This window comes from Moschus berezovskii, chromosome 9 (assembly GCF_049115385.1).
Source record: "Moschus berezovskii isolate FMDL1 chromosome 9, NW_MosBer_1.0, whole genome shotgun sequence".
In the NCBI taxonomy this organism is placed as follows: domain Eukaryota; kingdom Metazoa; phylum Chordata; class Mammalia; order Artiodactyla; family Moschidae; genus Moschus; species Moschus berezovskii.
Window position 1 is genome coordinate 87,582,670 of NC_142468.1, and position 20,991 is coordinate 87,603,660.

At 53.0% G+C, this 20,991-nt stretch overlaps 1 protein-coding gene across 5 annotated transcripts in view; it reads right to left on the reverse strand.

Annotated features, from left to right (window-relative positions):
- Window positions 1–20,991, reverse strand: part of IGDCC4 (immunoglobulin superfamily DCC subclass member 4) — a 39,447-nt gene that overhangs the window by 9,837 nt on the left and 8,619 nt on the right. For 2 of the 5 annotated variants that reach the window (XM_055436433.2, XM_055436435.2), the window contains exons 2-12: window positions 18,816–19,166; window positions 17,905–18,046; window positions 10,998–11,134; window positions 9,622–9,762; window positions 6,252–6,407; window positions 5,135–5,548; window positions 4,495–4,659; window positions 3,821–3,958; window positions 2,851–3,021; window positions 1,478–1,717; window positions 1,220–1,321 (exon numbers count right to left, since the gene is read on the reverse strand). In XM_055436433.2, coding sequence (XP_055292408.2) covers window positions 1,220–1,321; window positions 1,478–1,717; window positions 2,851–3,021; window positions 3,821–3,958; window positions 4,495–4,659; window positions 5,135–5,548; window positions 6,252–6,407; window positions 9,622–9,762; window positions 10,998–11,134; window positions 17,905–18,046; window positions 18,816–19,166 — 2,157 coding nt within the window. The remainder of the gene's footprint in view (window positions 1–1,219; window positions 1,322–1,477; window positions 1,718–2,850; window positions 3,022–3,820; window positions 3,959–4,494; window positions 4,660–5,134; window positions 5,549–6,251; window positions 6,408–9,621; window positions 9,763–10,997; window positions 11,135–17,904; window positions 18,047–18,815; window positions 19,167–20,991) is intronic. The other 3 variants (XM_055436434.2, XM_088839915.1, XM_088839914.1) reach the window with 3 other exon arrangements.

The following is a 20,991-nucleotide window of genomic DNA, read 5'->3' on the forward strand; positions in this document are numbered from 1 at the left end:
CTAGTATGTAAGAATGTAAGAGAGAGAGGCAGCAAGGCATGGTAATTATGAGCATAGATTCTGGAGCCAGGCTGTCCTGATTCAAATTCCAACTCTGCCACGTACTAGCTGTGTGACTATGGAGAAGTTAATTAACCTCTCGTGTTTCCATTCTCTATTCGATCAGTGGGGCTAATAATAGTACCTACATTTCACAGGGTCGTTATGAGGATTAAATTAGTTAATGTTTGTAGAGTATACAGACGTGTCATGGAACGAATGTCTGTGTCCCCCCGCAAAGTTCCCACGTTGAAATTTGAACATAGGGTGGGGTCCTGTCTGTTTGGGCCGCTTTAACAACCACAGACGGGGTGGTAAACAGCAGAAACTTACTTTTCACAATTTCAGAGTCTGAGACCAAGTTTTGGCGAAGGCCCGCTACTGGGTTATACACTGTCAACTTATCATTGCATCTTCAGGGCAGAAAAGAGAAGCACGCTCTTGTGTGACTCTTAAAAGGGTACAAACCCCATTTATGAGGGGAACCCTCATGACATCATCTAATCTAATTACCTCCTAGTACACCACACTGGAGGGTAGGGTTTCAACGTATGGATTCTGGGGGACACAGATTTTTTGTCCATAACAGTGCCCTTATAAAAGAGACCCTAATAGACCTCCTTCTGCCCTGTGAGGACACAGCGAGAAGATTGCCTGTGGTCTATGAATCAGGAATCGGGTCTTCACCAAACACTGACTCAGCTAAGGCCTTGATCTTGGATTTCCCAGCCTCCAAAACAGTGAGAAGTAAATGCTGGCTGTGTAAGCTACTCAGTCTGTGGTGTTTTGTTACAGTAGCCTGAACCGACTCTGAGCCTCAGTTTCCTGGGGGGCCACATATCGATACCCTCCCTACCTAGAGCAGAGGAATAATCTGAGAGATAGTGTGATGAAGGTGGGTCATCTTAAAAATTGTTCAAAGGTCAAACTTGTGGTCAGAAGTCACTGATGATCCATTGGGTTTCTCTCTGTCCAAACCTTCCAAATTAGCACTGCTCATGGATAATGAAAACATGGGCCTATCAGAAGCGGGAGCTTCTCTCTGTGATCTAAACGAGCCAGTTTAGATCTGAAACTTCCAGACGGCCTGCCCATGAGGGCCGGCCCGGAGGAGAGGGAAAGGAGGCCACTCGCAGACCTGCTGACTGAGCCCTCCCCTCCGCTTCCCCAGCCTCCTCACCTGGGGTGGGGGCCTTCTCCGTTTTGCCCTTCCACACTGCTGCATAGCCATCCTCGTGTTTGTTGAACGCCACAAGCTTCACCTCATACAGCCGGCCAGGGACTGGGGAAGGTCATGGGGGTCACTCGCTGGTTAGAAGAACCTCTGGGGTTATTCTCACGTCCCCTGAGAGATTCCATCTCCAACCACCAGCCCAGCTTGTCCAGGCCCCCACTGGACCTATGTCCGTCTCATCCCCCCCTGGGCGGCCCTCCTCACCTAGCTGGGTCAGTTCATACTGCTTCACTTTCTTCTTGAGCCGGACGGGCCCCACATCCCAAGCCTGGTCTCCACGGCCCCCTGGAGGGCTCTCCCCATCCGTCTCCTCCTCCTCTGTTCCCACCTCTCGCCAGTACAGTTTGTAGCCAGAGATCTGGGCCGGGTGCGGGGGTGGCTGCCAGGACACGACCAGGGACTCCATCCTTGCCCGAACCTTCAGCTCTGCGGGTGCAAAAGGGACTGGGGGCAGAGGAGCAGGAAGGGAGGAGGAGTAAGAGAATGAAGGCGAAGGAAGAGGAGGAGGCCGGGGAAGGGGGGAGGGAAGAAGCATGAGGAAGCAGAGAGCAGGAAGGCAGCATTGAGTGAGGCCCTTGCTGGAATTCTCCCAATATATCTCACCGCTCAGCCACCAGCCTAAGGGTCTAGAGGAGAACTCGCTATTCCATAAGCCCAGAGTGCTGGGAATGCAGGGCCGTCTCCTGGGTATTTGCAAAGAGGTTGGCCAAGAGCACATCTGGGGCAGGGCTGACAATACCTGACTTAGAGGAGGGCTCTATAAATCTTCTGAAGGGAGGACGGCATGGGCACCAGCAGGCAAGGGGATCAGAGGGGTTTCTGAAGCCAGGAAGGAGGGACAGAGCCACCGGAGTGGGGAGACATACTTGGAGCCTGAGAGTGGGTTGGCTCACTGTGTGTCTGATGCTGTTCTAAGCACTTCATAGTGTGCATTTTAACTTTATTCTCGCAACCCTACAAAACAACAAAAATGCTAGTGTCCTTATTTCACAGATAGAAAACTGAGGCTCAGAGAAGTCCAGTCACTTGCCCAAGATGACACAGATAGTATATGTGTCAGGTTTTGTCTGCGTTTAACCACTCTACTATTGGGCCTCTCAACAAACAATAGTCATAGTCACAGAAGCAGCTACTATTTATTTACTTTTTCCCAACCGTGCTGTGCGGCACATGGGAATCTTAGTTCCCCAGCCAGGGGTCGAACCTGTGCCTCCTGCTGTGGAAGCATGGCTTCTTAACCACTGGACTGCCAGGGAAGTCCCCTATTTGCTACCACTTAACCAGTTCTAATTATGTACCAAACTTTTGTTTATATTAATTAATCTTCATGGTACACCGGGCAGTAGTAACTGAAGTCTTAAAGCTGTGAACGGTCTGTCCAAGGTCACACAGCAGATGGAAGGGAAACATGAGCCCAGGGGTGTCTGCAAATGCCAGCCCTTCGCCTCTTCACCCATCGAGCAGGGGCAGCCATGGTAGGCCTCTCACGGAGGGGGCGGTTCGGTCTGGGTTCCAAGGGCTCCCAAACGCCCGCGCAGTCACTCACATCACCCCACCTGTCCCCTCTGACCCCGTACCATGGCTCTGGTTGTGCACACTGGGCGTCCTGTGCTGCATCCACTGGGAGGGGGCCCCGTAGCCAGCCCCTGTGCCAGCTGAAATCCGCACTCGATACACCTTGTTGGGCTGAAGCGAGTTCAGCGTAAACTGCGTCTCGTTCCCCGGCACCTCGGTGGAGAAAATCTGATCTGCTGGGACAGAAGACACTGGCTCTGGGTGGCCCCCTTAAGGACTCCTAAACCCCCCTACACTGACTCTTCCACCTGGCTCCTTAGTGCCACCAGAGCCTGAGGCCCTCTCAACACTGACCCCTCAGTGCCTGGATGGACTCCATGCTTCAGTGAATGCCCCGGCCTCTGACCCTGGCTGATGCCAGCCATGAGCCTGGGCTCACAGTGGGGAGAATCAGGGCACACGCTCCCCACTGCCCCAGGAGCCGGCCCACACACACCAGGGCATGGGCCCGAGGGACTGACTGTGAAGCCACCAAGCACCGCCTCGTCCGGAGCCCTGTCGACCACCCACGGCCCCTTCCTCACCCTTCCCTCCCTCCTCGCCCTGGCCCCCTGGCCCCCAGCCAATTGCCTTCTCCTATGTCTTCATCAATTTCATTCCTCCTCCCCGAGATTCTCGACATCTGTCCTAATACCCCACCCATGCCTCATTTCCCTCAATCCCACAAGCAAACCCTGCACCTCCCTATCCCTTCTGAGCTGGAAGGGACCCCAGGGATTCCCTAGGTCACCTGCCTCACTTCACAGACAAGGAGCCTGCGGTAGGGACTGTCGGGTTTCGCACCGCAGCTGTACAGAGGTGGGGCTAGCCCCCAGCCCTACCCCTGTCTTGAGCAAGCCCTCTGACTGAGCCTTCCCTTCCACCCCTGCCCTCCCAAGCCCCGGCGCATCTTCCCCGTTCCTAGGCTCAGCTTGCCCTACTCTGCCAGCCGCTCTGAGCGACCCTCACCTCACTGACTCCTGCCCCACTCACCTTCCTTTCCCAAACCGCACTCTATCTTGTACTTCACCACCTGCCCATTGCTCAGGCTGGGAGGCAGGGGCAGCCACGCCACCCTGATGTCCGAGGGGTTGGGGCTGGACAGGGAGAGCTGGGGCGCTGCACTGGGGACTGAGACAGAAGAACATCAGCGTGAGCTCTGCTCCACCGACGTGGAAGGTAAGGCCCAGCAGTGGTCACAGACTTGCCCAGGTCACACAGCAAGTCAGAAGTAGGCCCAGGACCAGGATCTGAGGGAGGAAAGGGAGCCTCTCAGGGGAGCCCCAAGCTGGAGAGGACGGGACAGCCTTCCCAGGACATTCCCCCAGCACAATCTTCTACATCCAGCGGACTGTCACTGGCTCCTGTCTGACGGGATGGTACCTGGGTGGAGCGGAGAAGGGCCACCTGATGACAGGCAGTCAAGAAACCTGGGCTCACGTCCCAGCTGCACTACTGACCTTGGGCAAGTCACTCACTTTCTGGGCCTCAGTTTCTCCAACTGTAAATTAGGGAGATGAACCCTTGCCCTCTCCTTTACAGGGCACAAAAGACGGCACAAGGCAGGTAAAAGTACCTTGGCGTACGGGAGTTAAGAGAAACTAAGCTACCATCCCCAGGGAAGTCCCTGGGGCCCAAGGTGCCCACGGCAGGTGCAGAGGCCCTACCATCATCCAGTGTGTGGACCAGTGCTGGGGAGGAGGTACGGCTGGCCCCCAGCTGCGAGTAGGCCACCACGTAGAACTCGTAGTCTGTGTTGGGTTCCAGGTCGCGAACCTGTAGCTCAGTGGTGTCATTGTTCACTGCAAACTGGTATTCCACATTGTCCATGCCTGAGTGGGTTAGGGGACAACGTGTCTGTCACAGGGCCACCGCCAGAGGCTTCCCTGCTCGAAGCAGTCTAGGGATCCTGCATGTTGTCTAGGCCCTGGAATAGCCTTTTTCTAGCCAAATCATTCCCGATAATCTGAGTAGGAGCGTATAAACTCCCCTGACACCTAGTCCCATTGTATCAGTTCCTCCCACTGGTGAGGAAGTCTTTTCTAGCGTGTAACTGAAGTGACTCCTGCTGCAATTAAGAAGCTGGCTCCAGGAATGCCAAGGCCTTTCCCACTGCTCTTTTAAACTGTGGTTGAAGGGGAAATGCGCTAACCCGTATCTACACACGGGTCTCTCACCCCATCCCATCCTATCCCCAAAGGCAACCCTTCGATCATCCAGCCTGTGCCGCGTCCCTTCCCCCCGACCCCCGGGGGCACCCCCTGCAGTAGGTCTTTGCTGGGGTGTCTTAGCGCCGGGCAGACGCACCCCGTGTCTTCTGGTAGTGGAGGGAGAAGCCAATGATCTGCTCGCTGTGGAGCTCGGGCCGCTCCCAGGCCACCAGCACGGCGGAGCTGCTCAGCGGCGTGGCGGTGACCCGCGTGGGGGCGCTGGGGAGCCCCTCGCGCACCACGACCGCCAGCGGCGCGGCGGCGCACGCCGTTCCCGCGCCGTTCTCGGCCACGCACTGGTAGTAGCCGGCGTCCTGCAGGCGGATCTGCGTGATGACCAGGCTGCCGCCGCCGCCCTGCACCTTGACGCGCCCGTTGGGCCTCAGCGGCGCCCCGTCGTGCAGCCAGCGCAGCCCCGGCCGCGGCTCGCCGGACGCGCGGCACACGAAGCGCGCGGTGCTGGCCCGCGTCCGCGACAGCGCCTCCGGCGCCTGCGAGATGACTGGAGCGGCTGGGGGACCGGAGGGGGACGCTGACTGCGCGCTCCCGCCGCCAGAGGTCTGCCCCCGCCTCCAAACACCCAAGGGGCTCCCGCAGCCCCTCACTCACTCTCTCCTCTCCCCGATTCACCCGTCCCCCCAAAATACCCTCAGCAGCGCAGCTCTGGCTCGCTCCTCCTTCACCCCGGCCCTCACTGACCATTCTCTCCAGGCCCCCGCGGCCTCCCCAGATACCCTGGCTTCTCCAGGATCTAACGCTTCTACCGCACTTATTCCGTCTCCCCTACCTCCAGGACCCCACACCTATCGGATGTACCCCCCCAATAACCTCACTCTCATCCCTCCCCACATTACCCGGGCCCCACCCAGACCATCTCTCCAACAACCCAAGCAATGCCCTTTATCACCCTCTCCTCTTCCTCAACTCCATCCTCCAATCTCCTCCCACACTCGTCTCCTCTAATTACCTCGTCTGTCCCCTCCAAGGCACCCCAGCCCCTTACGAAGGTGTCCCCTCCCTAGGTGCTGGAACCCCGCCCCCCTCAACCTTCCCTTCCCTTTCCATTCTCCACCATCGCCTCTGACACGCCCACTTGCCCGTTTTCCCACCTCCTAGTCCTCCTGCGCTCAGCCCCAGCTAATCCGCCCCGATGCAGTCTCCCCCTACACCTGCTCCCCTTCCTTTGCCCCATCTCTCCCTCCACCCGTCCTCACCCAGCACGCGGAGCTCGGCGGCTGCGGTGGCGAAGTCCCGCGTGCGGGGCTTGTTAGCTCTGCAGACGTAGACGCCGGAGTGGCGGGGCTGCGCGCTGGTGATGAGTAGGTTGGTGCGGCCCAGGACGATGACATCGGTGGAGATGGGCTTCCCGTCTGCGGGAGGAGGGAGAGTGCTGGAGCGGGGAGCTGACGGCTGCCCCTCCAGCCACTCTCTGGACCTCGGACCTCGAGTGGGGGCGCCCTCTCCACCCGGGTTAAGAGAACCTAACAGTCTCTGGTTGGGATCTCAGTTCCTCCACTTGCTAGACCAATGATCCCCTCTGAGCCCTAGGGTCTCTCTCTGTAAAATGGGAAGATAGTCCCTCGCTGGAAGGGCTGTTCTGAGAGTGGAACCTATAAGGTCTGTGAGACTGGCCCGCACAATGCAGGCGTATTAATAGATGCTCTGAACAGGACTCAGTTACAACTATTAACATTACTGTTCAATTCATTTCTCTCAAGGACACACTCCTGCCCAGGGCTATGGTGAAGGTATGGCTGGAAAGGTCTGCACCATAACCAGAGACCTGAATACATGAGACTTATTTTGATGTGAAGTGAGAATCATTTTGAAAGCCCTTGCCTTACAGTCAAGAGCTGAAATGCAAACCGCCAATAAAAAAAACTATTCTACTTCACAAAACCAAAGAAATGCACATCAAAACACAGATGTTCATTTTCACCTATTAAAGTGGGAAAGTTTTTAAAGACACTATGTTGCAATGCCCGAGAAAGGGCAAATACGGATAGGGCTGTACAGGGGCTCCAGCTTGACCTTGAAGCTAAGATTCCACTTGTGGCCCCCTGTGGTGGGGCGTTGTTAACAGTGCTGATCACCTGAGCGTTAACCGTTAACAGCCGACAACTGGGAAAGACTTCAAAAATTAAATTACCGCGATACTCAAATGATGGACTATCAGTTACTAAAATTATTTTTTGAAAAAGTTTTAAAGATGGAGAGGGAATCCCCTGGCAGTCCAGTAGTAAGGACTCTGAACTTTCACTGCAGGAGGTACGGGTTCAATTCCTGGTCAGGGAATTAAGATCCCACAATCAGCATGGTGTGGCCAAAAATAAATAAAATAAAGATGGGGAGATGCTTATGATATACTGTTGAATGAAAACAAGACTTGGAACTGTAAATACAGCGTGCTTTTATTTGGGGGGGATATATACATGTGCATAGAAAAAAACTCTGGAAGAAAACACACTCATATGTTAGCAATTTAATCTCCGAGTGGTGGGATGTTTACTGTTTCTGCTTTTCCTTAGTTTACTATAATGAATATGTACAACTTTTGCCATCGGAAGAAACCAAAACAAAACACAAAAGCCAGGCCCCTCTCCTGACTTAGTGCAGTTGCTGTTGTGTGTGTTACTCCCTCAGTTGTGTCCGACTCCCGCGACCCCATGGACTGTAACCCACCAGGCTCCTCTGGCCATGGGATTCTCCAGGCAAGAATACTGGAGTGGGTTGCGGTTTCCTTCTCCAGACTTAGTGGAGTAAGTTCTTGGAAAAGGAACAGCACCCAGGGACAGGAGTGAAGCCAGACTCTGTCTTCTAAGTTTCAAGTGAGATCCCAGAACCACAGTGTCCAGACCCTCTAGGACAGCAATTCTCAAATCCCCACTGTGCACACAAATCACAGAATCGCAAGAGACCTGGTTCAGATGCAGAGGCGTCAGGCCCCCAAGAGTCTGCATTTCTAACTTCGCCCAGGAGGTACGTAAAGACCACACTTCTGGTAGAAGGACCTTGCTGCTGCTGCTGCTGCTAAGTCGCTTCAGTCGTGTCCGACTCTGTGCGACCTCATAGACGGAAGCCCACCAGGCTCCCCCGTCCCTGGGATTCTCCAGGCAAGAACACTGGAGTGGGTTGCCATTTCCTTCTCCAGTGCATGAAAGTGAAAAGTGAAAGTGAGGTCGCTCAGTCGTGTCCGACTGAGGGACCCCATGGACTGCAGCCTACCAGGCTCCTCCATCCATGGGATTTTCTAGGCAAGAGTACTAGAGTGGCTTGCCATTGCCTTCTCCGAGAAGGACCTTAGGAACTTGTTAAACATTAAGAACCCGGGTCACGATCCCTCAGTCGTGAAGGGAGGGAGTCTGCAGTTTGAAGAAGCTCCCTGGGTCATCCTGACGCCTGGTCAGGATTTGAGAAGCACTGATGATTGAACTGGGCGACATCACAGGCTCACCCCAATAATACTATGAGGGTCCTGCTGGCCTAGGAGTCCCCCTAACTAGGCACGTGTCACAAGTCCAGTGAGGTCAGGTAGGTCAGGGAGGCACAGATAACCAGCACTGTTCTTTCTCATCAGCTGGGTGGGGGTACGCGTCATCTTGGGTTATTATTTTTCTTTAAATTCTATGTATTCATCATTATATAGTCTTGAATGTGAGACACAAACTTACGAAAGGGAGGGTGGGGTCTTGGACTGAACCAGGGAAGAGGGGTAAAGAGAGCTGGCTTTAAGACTTACTTCTGCCATCAACGTGGGACAAATCACTGATTGACAAATGGAAACAAGTAATCAATCCTTGCTTTCCTTCCCTACAGAGCTGTAGGGGGTGGTGTACCAGAAAAGGAACAGGCTCTAAAGTTTGGGTCCTGGCTTTCCACCTGCCTTTCTGAGCGTCCGTTTCCTCATCTGCCCACCAGGAATAATAGCCCTGGCCCTTAACCTCTTCGAACAGCTCCAGGAGGCTCTGGCAGGAAAGTGGGTTTTGTGCTCAGCAGACTACAAGGTGAGGCTGGCCCGGCGCTCTCACTACCCCGACAGCGTCTTCTGTAAGGCAGCCCCCCTTGGCACTCCTCACTTGCTGCCTGGCACCATCAAGTCTCTCTTCATGGATATGTGTTGACCTCCCTTACACAGACTGTGGGATCAGAGAGCAGGGGCCCCGTCTCTCTCCCCTGGGTCTTTCACTCGGCATGAAGCTGGGCACACAAAGGCAGCAGCAGACTGGCTGGACCAGGAGGGGCTGTGTGGTTAGACCAGCAGAGAGTCCAAGTGCCACCTGACTCACTGGCCCCACACTCACTGTTGTAAGGACTGGAAATATAGAAGGTGGAGAACAAAGCCCAGCGCCCACCCCCGAGAAAGGTCTCCAGAGTGATTTTGTGAGTGGCAGACTGAGTGGGCTTCATCAAAGAAACTTTTGATTCATTTGGTCAAGGCTCCTCTACCCACACTCCACCCTGGGACAGAAGTTAGCTCCTGCCACACCAAAGGTTGGTGGCCATCCTGCAGTCACCCTTATAGATCCTTGACTTGGGGATGTGTCCTTCCTCTCCCATGCCCTCAAGTCCTCTCCCTCCACTTACCCTGTCGAACCCAGGACACAAAAGGGGCGGGGTCAGCCGAGGCCACACACTCCATCACCACACTCTGGCCAGACACCACGGTGGTGTTCTCCGGGGCTGCCACGATGACCACGTCCTGCCCCCCAGCAGATGCCAGGGACCCTGGAGAGAGGTAGCCTTACCATCAGGCATCTTCACAGTCAGCCCCTTACCTGACACCCACATTCACCTGGTGAGACAGGTGCGGCAGCCAGGGGTCCATCGGACCGGTGGGAAAGCAGCTGCGTCGTTCAACAGAGCTGGGACTGGAATTCAGAGGTCTTTCTCTGGGAGCCAGAGAGGAATAACGGGCCCCCGACACAGCGCCCCCATTCTTCCTACTGGATGGAACCCACCCTCAAGGCTGAGAACCAGCAGAGTCAAGAGTAGACTAGCAGTCTGGACTTGAAGTCAACAGTTGGAGTTTCTAGTTCTGGCAAGTCCCTTCCCTGGAGCGCCTCAGCTCCCATGTGGGAAAGGCAGGAGATGGGCTCGAGTTTCTGCCAGCTTGGCGGCGCCCACAGCACCCAGTCCCTGCCAAGTTCACAGCATGACCCTGGGTCCCTGGGTCAGCATGGTAAATACCCGGTTTGTCCAGCAGGTGGAGGCAGAGACCCCGGGCACGGAAGGGGCAGAAAGCAGACTCAGCTCATCAGCTAAGCCCCAGGAAGTAGGGTGGGAGTGAAAGTGGACGGATGAGAGGGGGGTGGGAAGAGATGAGCGGATGGGTCGGGGTGGAGGGGAGCTGCCTTGGCAAAGGAAGGCAAGATAGAGGCCTTTACGGGAGGCCTGAAGTGAGATGATCTATTGAACACCTGCCAGGCACCAGGCACTTCCCATTCCTATCTTGGCAATTCTCACCACCTCCCTGGGCTGGACATTTGATAAGGAGCCCAGGGTCACACAGATGGTGAGTAGAGAAGCCAGGATTCAAACCAGGTCGTCCTGACCCTAAAGCCTGTGTCCTTTCTACTGTGTCACTCTGGGATGGGAGATTTTCAGAGAAATGGAAAGAACAGTCCCAGACCATTAGAAGCCAGACGCACAGCAAGCAGCACGGGGTGGCTCCCCCAGGGCAGGGGCAGGCACCTGCCCTCTCCACAGACACCTCACCTCCCCGCACCCGTCCCCAGCCCTGGCCACTCCATCCACCCACGGAAACAGAGTCTCAGCAGGAAGGGAGCCCTGGACCAGAAGTCTTGGGTTCCTGCCCTGAGTCCAATCTCTGACTTGGGTGGCACTGCCTTCTTTGGGCTTCATGGCCTCATCTGTCACCTATTTGAAAGCAGGTCTTCGACTACTTGAGGCTGCTCCAAGCTCCGAGATGGCTGACTGCCCCACCCGGCCAGCCCCCTTACCTCTGTGGGCCACGCGGAGTAGGGCCTCCTGGCTGAAGCGCTGGTGTGCTGAGTTGGTGGCCACACAGCGGTAGAAGCCTGCATCACCTTCCTGCACATCCAGGATCTGGAGGACCCCGTTGGGAAGGGTGATGAGCCTTGGGAAGGGACAGAGGGCACCTGTGAGGTGGACGGGAGCTCTACAGGGAGGGTGGCGGTGCCCCAACTGTCCTGAATCATCTCCCCCTCCTTCCTGAAACACCTACTGTGGCTTACTTTCACACTCATTCGTAATAAATGCAAATTAAAACTACAAGGTACTGGAACTTCCCTGGTGGTCCAGTGGTTAAGAATCCGCCTTCCAATGCAGGGGACCTGGGTTCTATGCCTGGTCAGGGAACTAAGATCCCACATGTCACAGGGTAACTAAGCCTGCGCTCTCCAACTACCGAGCCCACACTCTCGAGTCTGCGAGCCACAACTACGCCGCAACTAAGACCCGACACAGCCAAATAAGTATTTTATCAAACCTGCATGTACCTTTTAGACCCAGCAACATCACTTCAAGGACTTCATCCCACAGATATTCTCATACACATACACAAAACATATGTTTAACAATATTCACTCCAACCCTATCTGCCATAGCAAAAGACTGGCAACAATCCAAGTGTCCATCTGTAGGGTGGGAACTAACTAAATTGTTTTGGGTACATTCATAGAATGGAATGCTAGGCAGCTATTAAAAGGAGGCAGCTCCTTGTGTGCTGATACAAGACCATCTCCAAAATATGTATGGCACAGGACAGTGTGTGGAGGACATGTACACTTATATGCTTTCGCACGGAATGTTCCTGGTCACCGTGGTTGTCTTGGGAGGGGACTTGTGATCTGGGGAGCTCTCAGGAGGAGACTTTATTTTCACTGAATAACCTTCTGTAAAGTTTGAGTTTGTTTATTTGCCTGTAGTACCTTATCTCTCCTCTGATAAAATCCCTTCTAGTCACATGATTTCAACCTAACCTTGAAACAAGCCTTAGAGATAGAGGGGATCATAGCCTTCATTTTATTGGTGACAAAACCAAGTCTTGGAGGGAGGACGGTGTTTTTCCAGGGTCCCACAGTTAAAGCAGAGTTAAAATCGGAACCCACATCTCCTGGTGCCAAATCCCACGTTCTTCCCACCTGCCTGTGTTAGCAGCCATTAGATGGCTAACAATGCCAGTGGGAGGGATGTGGTCCCAGCAAGTGCCCCCGCCCGCCAGTCAACATGTACATTACTGAGGAGGGGTGGGATGGATGAGAGTGGTGTTGTCTGCCCTTTTGGTGAAGGTTGGAAAGCAATTTGGGCTAGAAGAGCCCAGAGATCTTGCTTAGAGACAGTGCAACCCCAGGCAGAGAAGTGTCCATGGGGGCCTGGGTGGTGGGAAGCACAATGGGCTCTGGCCCCAGCAGGGAGGGAGTGGGTCTTCCTGAATCTTCTAGCTGTGATCTGTGCAGGGTCAGCTCGAGGGTGAAAGTTCTAATTTCTCACTGTGGATGCAGGCTAGGCCAAGGTCAGGGAGGGAATGGGGCAGCTGTGCACGCGAAGATCCCTTGGCTCGTGGGGAAAGCAGGGTATGAGAAAATCTAAACACAGGAGAAAAGCACTAGCTCAAGGTGTTGGAGAGAATTCTGGCCATAAGCCTAGAAATCTGCTGTGGCCCAAAGACTTAGAACAAAAACATAAACCTTCATCACTCCTTCCCTCACCCCACAGGCAAACTCAACTCTGCTCCCTGAGTCTTATCCTCAGCTTCAAGAGCTGCCTGCAGCAGTGCTGGGGCCAGCAAGGGAGAGGTGATGAGGAGGTGCGGGTTGTCTAGAGCTAAATCCTGGGCCAGGGCCCAGCCTGCCGCCACGGAGAATTTGATGGGAAAGACAAGGACCCATCTTGGAAAAGAGCCCAGCATCCCGGTCTCCTCCACCTTATATTCTCTAAGACCTTTCCTCCTTCTCAATAGCTGCTCACACTTCCTGACCCCAAAGTTTCCCGGTCTTTCCAGGGAAATGTTGCTCCAGGTATCCAAGAGTTTCCCTGGTGGCTCAGTGGTAAAGAATCCGCCTACCAATGCAGAAAACACGGATTTGGTCTCTGGGTCAAGAAGATCCCCAGGAGGAGGAAATGGCAACCCACTCCAGTATTCTTGCCTGGGAAATCCCATAGACAGAGGAGCCTGGAGGGCTACAGTCTGTGGGGTTGCAAAAAACACGACTTAGCGACTAAACAAAAATCCAAGAGCTAATACCTCCTTTGACAAGTAATACTGCCTTAATAATGTGTGTTGAATGAAAGAACAAAGGAATGGATACCTTTCCTTGGGTGTGGTGCTGTTGCTGCATTTGTTACAGCCAAAGAAGTGAGATGGAACCAGGTTTAATGTTCATTCAATATCTTTTCTGCTTTGTTAAAAATGTGGTTTCAAAAGCTCTGTCCTTGGAAGGATGTCCAAGACACATTGGTTAGTGGGGGGATAAAAATCACAAAACAGTGTTTATGAAGCAATGCTATTTTTGGAAAATAGATAAATGATATGCTAGGATGTGCGCAGAAAAAGTCAAGGGTGGTAAAGCTCACGTCATTTGTGGAGGTTTTCTCAGAGAGGGGGATTACTGTGGGGGGGGGCTCTTTGTTCTGTTTTTAAATTTCTTAGTTACAGTGAACATTTATTTATTAGTTTGGGAATATAAAACTTTAAAAATTTTAAATGGAAAAAAGCATGTGCCCTTGTACACTTTGTTTTGTAACTCCTGGCTCTGGAATAAAAGCAGCTGTGGCATAGCGGTGAGAATTGATTCCAATATATGTGATTTTTAGCAAGTGACATCCAATGTCCAGGCCTCAGGTTTCTCATCTGAAAAACGGGCTTCTTAATTCCTACCTGTTTCACACCCCTGACCCTGTTAATGTGTTATAAGCTCACATAAGATCACGGTAATAGCTACCTGTGGTCAGTTTGTAGGTGACTTTTTCTCCTTTAAGTTAGTATATTTTATAGTTTTAAAATGACTTCAAATAAAACAGCTACTTATAAAATGAAAGCAACCTCCATCTAAAAGGGAGGAACCATTCTCTTTCCAAGCCCAAGCCTGCTTCCTGTACCTGCCAAAGGACACCTGAACCCCGGGACTCAAGAGCAGAGAAGAAATGGCAGAGCTGCTCTGAATTTCCTGAGGGCCAAGGCGCCCCACCCAGAGCCCTTCAGAGATCCATCCCAGGAAAAGGGACATGAGCTGAGGGTCACTTGAGGCCTACACAAGATGGACCCTGGGAGATGGGCAGGGCAGAGGACTAGACCAGAGATCCTGCAGGAATTAAATCCATTCGTTTTAAAGTGTGAGTACGGGAAGATCCTCTGGAGAAGGAAATGGCAACCCACTCCAGTATTCTTACCTGGTGAATCCTATGGACAGAGGAGCCTGGCAGGCTACAGTCCATGGGGTCTCAAGAGTCAGACACAACTTAGTGACTAAACCACCACCACCAAAGTGACAAAGCAGACTTCCCCAGTGGCTCAGCGGTAAAGAATCCGCCTGTAATGTGAGAGACCTGGGTTCGAACCCTGGGTCGGAAAAATCCCCTGGAGAAGGAAATGGCAACCCACTCCAGTATTCTTGCCTGGAGAATCCCATGGACAGGTGGGCCTGGCGGGCTACAGTCCATAGGGTCGCAAAGAGTCGGACACGACTGAAGCGACTGAGCACGCACACACAAAAGTTACAAAAGAGAAGGTTGATTTGAAGAAATGTATAAAGTGAGTGATTGGATCAACGGCTTAGGGGGGGCCAAGATTATGACAGGAGTTTGTGAATGCCTGTGATTTGGGAAACGCTGCTCCTGGTGATTATTGGTTCCCGTGGAAGAAAAATGATCCCCTCTCATTAGAAATTAGTGTAAGTATCAGGCAATTGCCTTAGGGTCTAGACTTTGCCGTCAGTGCCCAAAATATGCATACAGACCCTGCCAGAGTGTGCTGATTAACTGCATATGTGCACAGCCTACACCTGGGCATATGGTCTCCTTCAAACCTCTGAGTTGAGTTTATGAATAGCATATTTGTACATGAACTCTATCTGGGCATGTGTAAAAATACATACCTTGGGCATAATCAAGTTGCTGTTTTAGGTATTTCTTTATCCCCCACCCCACACACAATGTGCTGGGACATATGAGCCTGGCTTATTTATAGATGAGGATCAATTTTCAGAGGACTTGGGGGCAAACACTTCCAGAGTCCAGGAACTGGCAGCTCCAGCCTCCTGGGAGAGGCCTAACTAGCTGCTGGGTGGTGTGGGAACTCCTCTGTCTGTACAGAAACACTGAAGAAGTAACTTCTCTCCCCTGAGCATAACTGGATCCATCTCTAAGCCCACCTGCAACAGGAGCTTCTTCAGGCCCTGTGGTTTCCCCACCCCGACCACCAAGTCATCCACCCCAGGGCGCCAGCGTCAGACACTCTTGGCAATAGCTGTGTGACTTGAGGCAAGAGACTTGTGTCTGATCCTCAGTCCCTCCTTTCACAATTCAGAGAAGAGTATCAGCCACAGCCACACAGACAGACCTGGAGGGGGTTCTGTATACATTAAGTGAAAAAAAAAAAAAAAAGCAGGAATTGCAATATAATCCCATTTTTGTTTTCTATAAAAAAAAAAGGCTGAATAAAAATACCCACTATATATAATCCAAAATTTTTAATGTTTATAAACATATAGGGGAAAAGTCCTGAAGGTAGACACCAAAACTAACAGAGGCTTTCCATGGGTGGTAAGAAGATGAGTCATTTTTGTTTCTTCTTCTCTGTTTATATGAATTTGAAAATTGGATCTAATAGGAATATAGACAAAGTAAATAGAGAAAAATGTGAAAAATAAGAAACTCTTAGCTTGAAGGATGATGGGAGGGATTAAGTGGGAAAACACCACTCTCATTAAGCAAAGCCTCTTGTGACTTTTAACGCGGGGAGAGTTTTTCTGCTCTCTCCCACCTCTCACTGGACTCTCACCCAGCGACTCCCTGGAAGCGTCCACCCTCAGCAGTGTGAGGCACCACACGTGGAGGGCACAGAACTTAAAATGTCAGTGCTGGGAAGGCTGGGTTAGCAATCCCAAGGTCCCCTCCCTAGAATGCTCATTCTTGGGATATTAGAAGGGCATGGCAACCCACTCCAGTATTCTAGCCTAGAGAATCCCATGGACAGAGGAACCTGGCAGGCTACAGTCCATGGATTCTCAGAGTCCATGAGTCGGACACAATGGTGCGACTGACTATTGAGCAAGTGACTCTAAGAGGCGGTTAAACAAGTTAAACAGGTTTCTCAGTGCAGGGCTTCTCTGGGGACTTATCAGCTCCAAGAGGGAGATTTATGGGCACTTTCCTGGTCTTATTTGAACATGGAATACTTTTTTTTTTTTTCCCAAGACTCATCTTTAGGGACTAATATTCTAAAAAAACTTACTTTGGAAACCACGATCTAGTCCAACCCATTGGACCAGTGGGGCTGACTGATCACCAGAATCACAGGATCACTTACATCTTGATTTCTCACCCTTCTTCCTCCCTTCCAACTGTTGCAGAGATGTGGCCTGTGGCTTTTCTATCTAGAAGTTTCTCTCACACTTTCACCCCTACCGAGACATGGGCAAAAGTCAGAGGAGCTGGGCCAACTCAATACTCTGAAGACAGGTTAGTTCCAGGGCAGGGAGATCTGGAAACCAGTATTTCTGAGCCTGAGGAATCTCACCTCAACTGGGAGAGGAGAGAGTGGGCTGGTAACTACAGCCAGAGAGATGCACGGAAAGGAGAGCAGGGCGCCTGGGAAAGGCCTTTGGAGAAACCTCTCCAAAGTGGAAGAGTCCATGGGCTGGGACTTCCCTGGTGGCACAGTGGTTAAGAATCCTCCTGTCAGTGCAGGGGATACAGGTTTGATCCCTGGTCCGGGAAGATTCCACATGCCTCAGAGCAACTAAGCTCATGTGCTGCAACTACTGAGCCTGGGAGCCGCAACTGCTGTAACCAGAGTGATAAAGAGCCCGTGCTCTCAGCACAAAAGAAGCCACCAATATAAGAAACCCCTGTGCCGCAACTAGACAGCAGCCCCGGCTCATCGCAAATAGAGAAAGCCCACGCGCAGCAACAAAGACCCAGCACATCAATTAAAAAAGAATCTATGGGGTGGCAGCCAAGTCACGAGACCAATTCCAAGACCAGGGATGCAAACGAGCCTCATGACTTCTGGACATGTTCTGTGTACGTCTGGGCCTTCCCAGGAAGCCACAGGAGCGATCAGGTCCTGGGTCTAGCCTCTCTTCTCCTCTGCCCTAGAAACCATTCCCTGGGATTGCTCCATTGCCTTTATGGGGAGAGAGGAGGGTGAAAAAGAAAAGCTCTCCACAACCCAGTTATCAGATGCTGCACCCCACTGGACGGAACTGAGGGAAGAAGAGAAGTTATGTATCTAGGGTAGAAACTTCAGAGGATCCTGCAAAGGGAAACCCTCCCAGCATCCTCCTGGCCCTGAGCAAACAACAAACATCCAGCCAATGCCTCACTGTGTGGCCTTGGATAAAACACAGCTCCTCTCTGGCCCTTGGTCTCTTCCTCGATAAAATAAGTGGTTGGGCTACATATGCTCTAAAGTACTTGATCACTGCTCTTTACCCAAGCCCCATAGCTTGGTAGGTGGCTTTTCTCCTAGGGAGCAAAAAACCTCTGGGCCAATTTCTCTTTGGGATCAGAAATGAGCTGAGCATCCGGTGGTGGTAGGCTCCTAAGTGAGTTTGGGCAAATGGAGCCACCTTGACTCTAAGGATTCCAGTTTCCAAGAACGTCCCAGAGCCCAACCTACATGCCCTCTGGGACCCACTCCCCACTCCCCTACAGGACACTCACCGAGGCTCCTCAGGCACCGTCACCTGGTCCTTCTCCCAAGTAATGACGGGTGTTGGCAGTCCTTTGATTTGGCACTGAAAGCGAGCAGTCCCGTTCTCCTCCACAGTCTGAGATTCTGGGTGCAGGGAGAAGCCTGCAAGGGCTGGGGATGGGGACAGTGAGAAAATACAGTGACGGCAGAGGGACACGAGAAAGGGGGCCACAGCGAGCACGGATGGTGAAACATACACATGCCCACGGATACAGAGGGACACAGGGCGACAGAAACACGGGCAGAGCAAATTCAGCCCAGCGGAGACAGGCAGCCAGACGGTCAGTGGTGGCGACCGGTCAGATGAGCAAATTCAGCCCAGCGGGGACAGGCAGCCAGACAGTCAGTGGTGGCGACCGGTCAGATGAGCAAATTCAGCCCAGCGGAGACAGGCAGCCAGACGGTCAGTGGTGATGACCGGTCAGATGAGTCCCCCTGCCTTACTTATGTCAGGCTACGGTGTCTCCTCTGGCCTCAAAATCATGTCATGGTGATCTATGCCTCCTAAGAGCCCCCCCAGGGGGTGGCTGGACGATGCAGCTCGGCTCCACACACTCCACCTGCTGTGGGCGTGGGGAGCACCTTTGTGCTCCTCACACTCTTACAAGTCTCTCTGGTGGGCTTCCTGGAGGAAAGCACAAGTCTATACTCTCGAAGCCACAGGGAAGGAAGAAGAGGAGCAAGAAAAGAGTGGGGAAGAAGCGAGACGATTGAACGGTGAGACAGATAATAGCAGGGAGGGACCCACTGACCAGGACAGGAGGCAGGGAAAGGGCGGGTGGCTCAGAGACAAGACTTTGTGCAAGCAACTAATGGCGGATCCCAGTCCCCACACCCCAAGTCGTGAGGGTCTCAGCTCAGCCCCAGATGTAGCACTTACTGGCGAGCTTGACCACTGCAGCCTGGCTGGCCATCACCCCGAGGGGGCCATGGGCCAGGCAGGAATAGCTGCCCTCAATGGCCTCTGCAGCCCCAGGGTCTGCCACGTCAGCGCCATCTACTGTTGGCAGCCGGGACAGCCACAGGGAGCCATTGGGTAGCAGGCGAAGGTGCTGGCGCTCAGGGAGGGGGCCTCCATCCTTGCTCCACGTGACGCTGGTGGGGGGTCCGGTGGCGGCTGCCCCCAGACTGCAGTCCAGCACCAGGGCTTGCTCCGGGCCCAGGATTACTTGCAGCGGGCCTGCTCCACAGCTCAGCGACACGGTCGTCTCCTGGGGCAATGGCTGCTCCCCTGCGCAGAGGAGGGACACCAGGGCCATCAGAGTGTGTCCTCCTACATCCCACAGCCTCCAGCTCCTGAGTCACTTGCACCAGGCTTGGGGACAAGCCTTGAAGAAAGAGGGCTCATGAGGAACCCTGTGTCTGGATCCCAGCTCTGCCTCTGATTAACTGTGATCCTGGGCCGACGGCTGCGCTTCGTGCCCACTGTGCCCGCCCCTCAGCCCCACTCAGCTTCCTCATCCACAAAATAACACAGTTCTTAGCAAAAAGTGGAAGCAACTCAAATGCCCAATCACCTGTGCGTGCGTGCATGCTAAGTTGTTTCAATCGTGTTCAACTCTGTGCGACCCTATGGCCCACCAGGCTCCTCTGTCCATGGGGATTCTCCAGGCAAGAACACTGGGATGGGTTGCCATGCCCTCCTCCAGAGGGATCTTCCCCACCCAGGGATCAAACCTAAGTCTCATGCCTCCTGCACTGGCAGGTGGATTCTGTACCTCTAGCACCACCTGGGAAGCCCAATCACTTGATGAATGGATAAATATGTTATTCAGCTATCAAAAGAAGTGAAGTGCTGACATTCGCCCCAGAGGGAATAAACCTTGAAAACTTTACAAAGTGAAAGAAGCCAGTTATGAAACGCCACATATTGTATAATGTGATCTCATTTCTATGAAATGTCCAGAATAGGCACATCCATAGAGACAAGACCATAAATTCAAGGTTGCCAGGGACTGGGAGAGGGAAGAATGAAGAGAGATGGCTAAGGGATCTAAGGTTTCTTTTTTGGGTTCTGAAAATGTTTCTAGAATTAGATAGTGGTGATGGTTGCACAACCTTGTGAATATACTTAACCCACTGATTTGTACCCTTTAAATGGTGAATTTTGTGGCATGCGAATTGCCTCTCAATTTAAAAAGACATAGTCATTCATTCTTCAAAAGGCTGCCGTGAGCGGTCAGTGAGGTGCTGTGGGCTAAGGGAGAGCGGCACAGCGGCTGACCTGGCTCAGTCATGCCATTCCCTCTCCTGGAGTCCTGCAGATCGCCTCAACCATGACTGTCCAACCCACTTCTGCTGCAGCGACCGCAAGAGTTAAGCTCTCCTCCCTGCAGCTGATTCTTCCAGAGCCGCACAGAACCCAGGCCTCCAACCCTCTGCAGATGCCCCAGAAGAGCCCGCAGCTCCAGCACCACCCTGGCCACAAAGGTGGACAGTGGAGGAAGGCAGCAGGAGCTGAAGCAGGAGGAACACAGGGGCAGGGAATGCCACCCCAGGGTCAAGGCAAAAACACCCAAATGCCAACGTCCATCATTTTAAGCAACGTCTCAGCCAGGCCAGTAACCATGCCTCACAGGGAAATGGTTGGTTCTCCCCGTTGTATCTTCCACAAGGTTGGCCTGCTGCCCCCTTGCCCCATAGACGCTCCAAGGCTGAAGGCCCCCTTCTATCCTCCGGCCTGACACCTTGCTTAAAGGCACCACGGTGTGTCTGAGGGTGGGTCAGGGACGGGGGGAGGACAATGGCCCACACTCATTAGCAGGCAGGGCAGGCCAGGGCTGACAGAGTCCCGTCAGGGGCGTGCAGAAAGCACAACCAAGAAGGACTCAGGTGACCCTCAGGTCCAGACCTGGGCCCGTCACAGTCTAGCTGTGTGGCCTTGGGACCTTCTTGCCCCACCCCCGCCCTGCTCTTGTTTATTCAAACATAGCAGGTGATGTCTGAGATTCTATGACTGCAGGATTATTCAGTGAACTGGACACACCTATTCCTAAACTGATTTAGAGTATCATCTAGTCATGCAGTGCTCAGTCACTTCAGTCGTGTCCGACTCT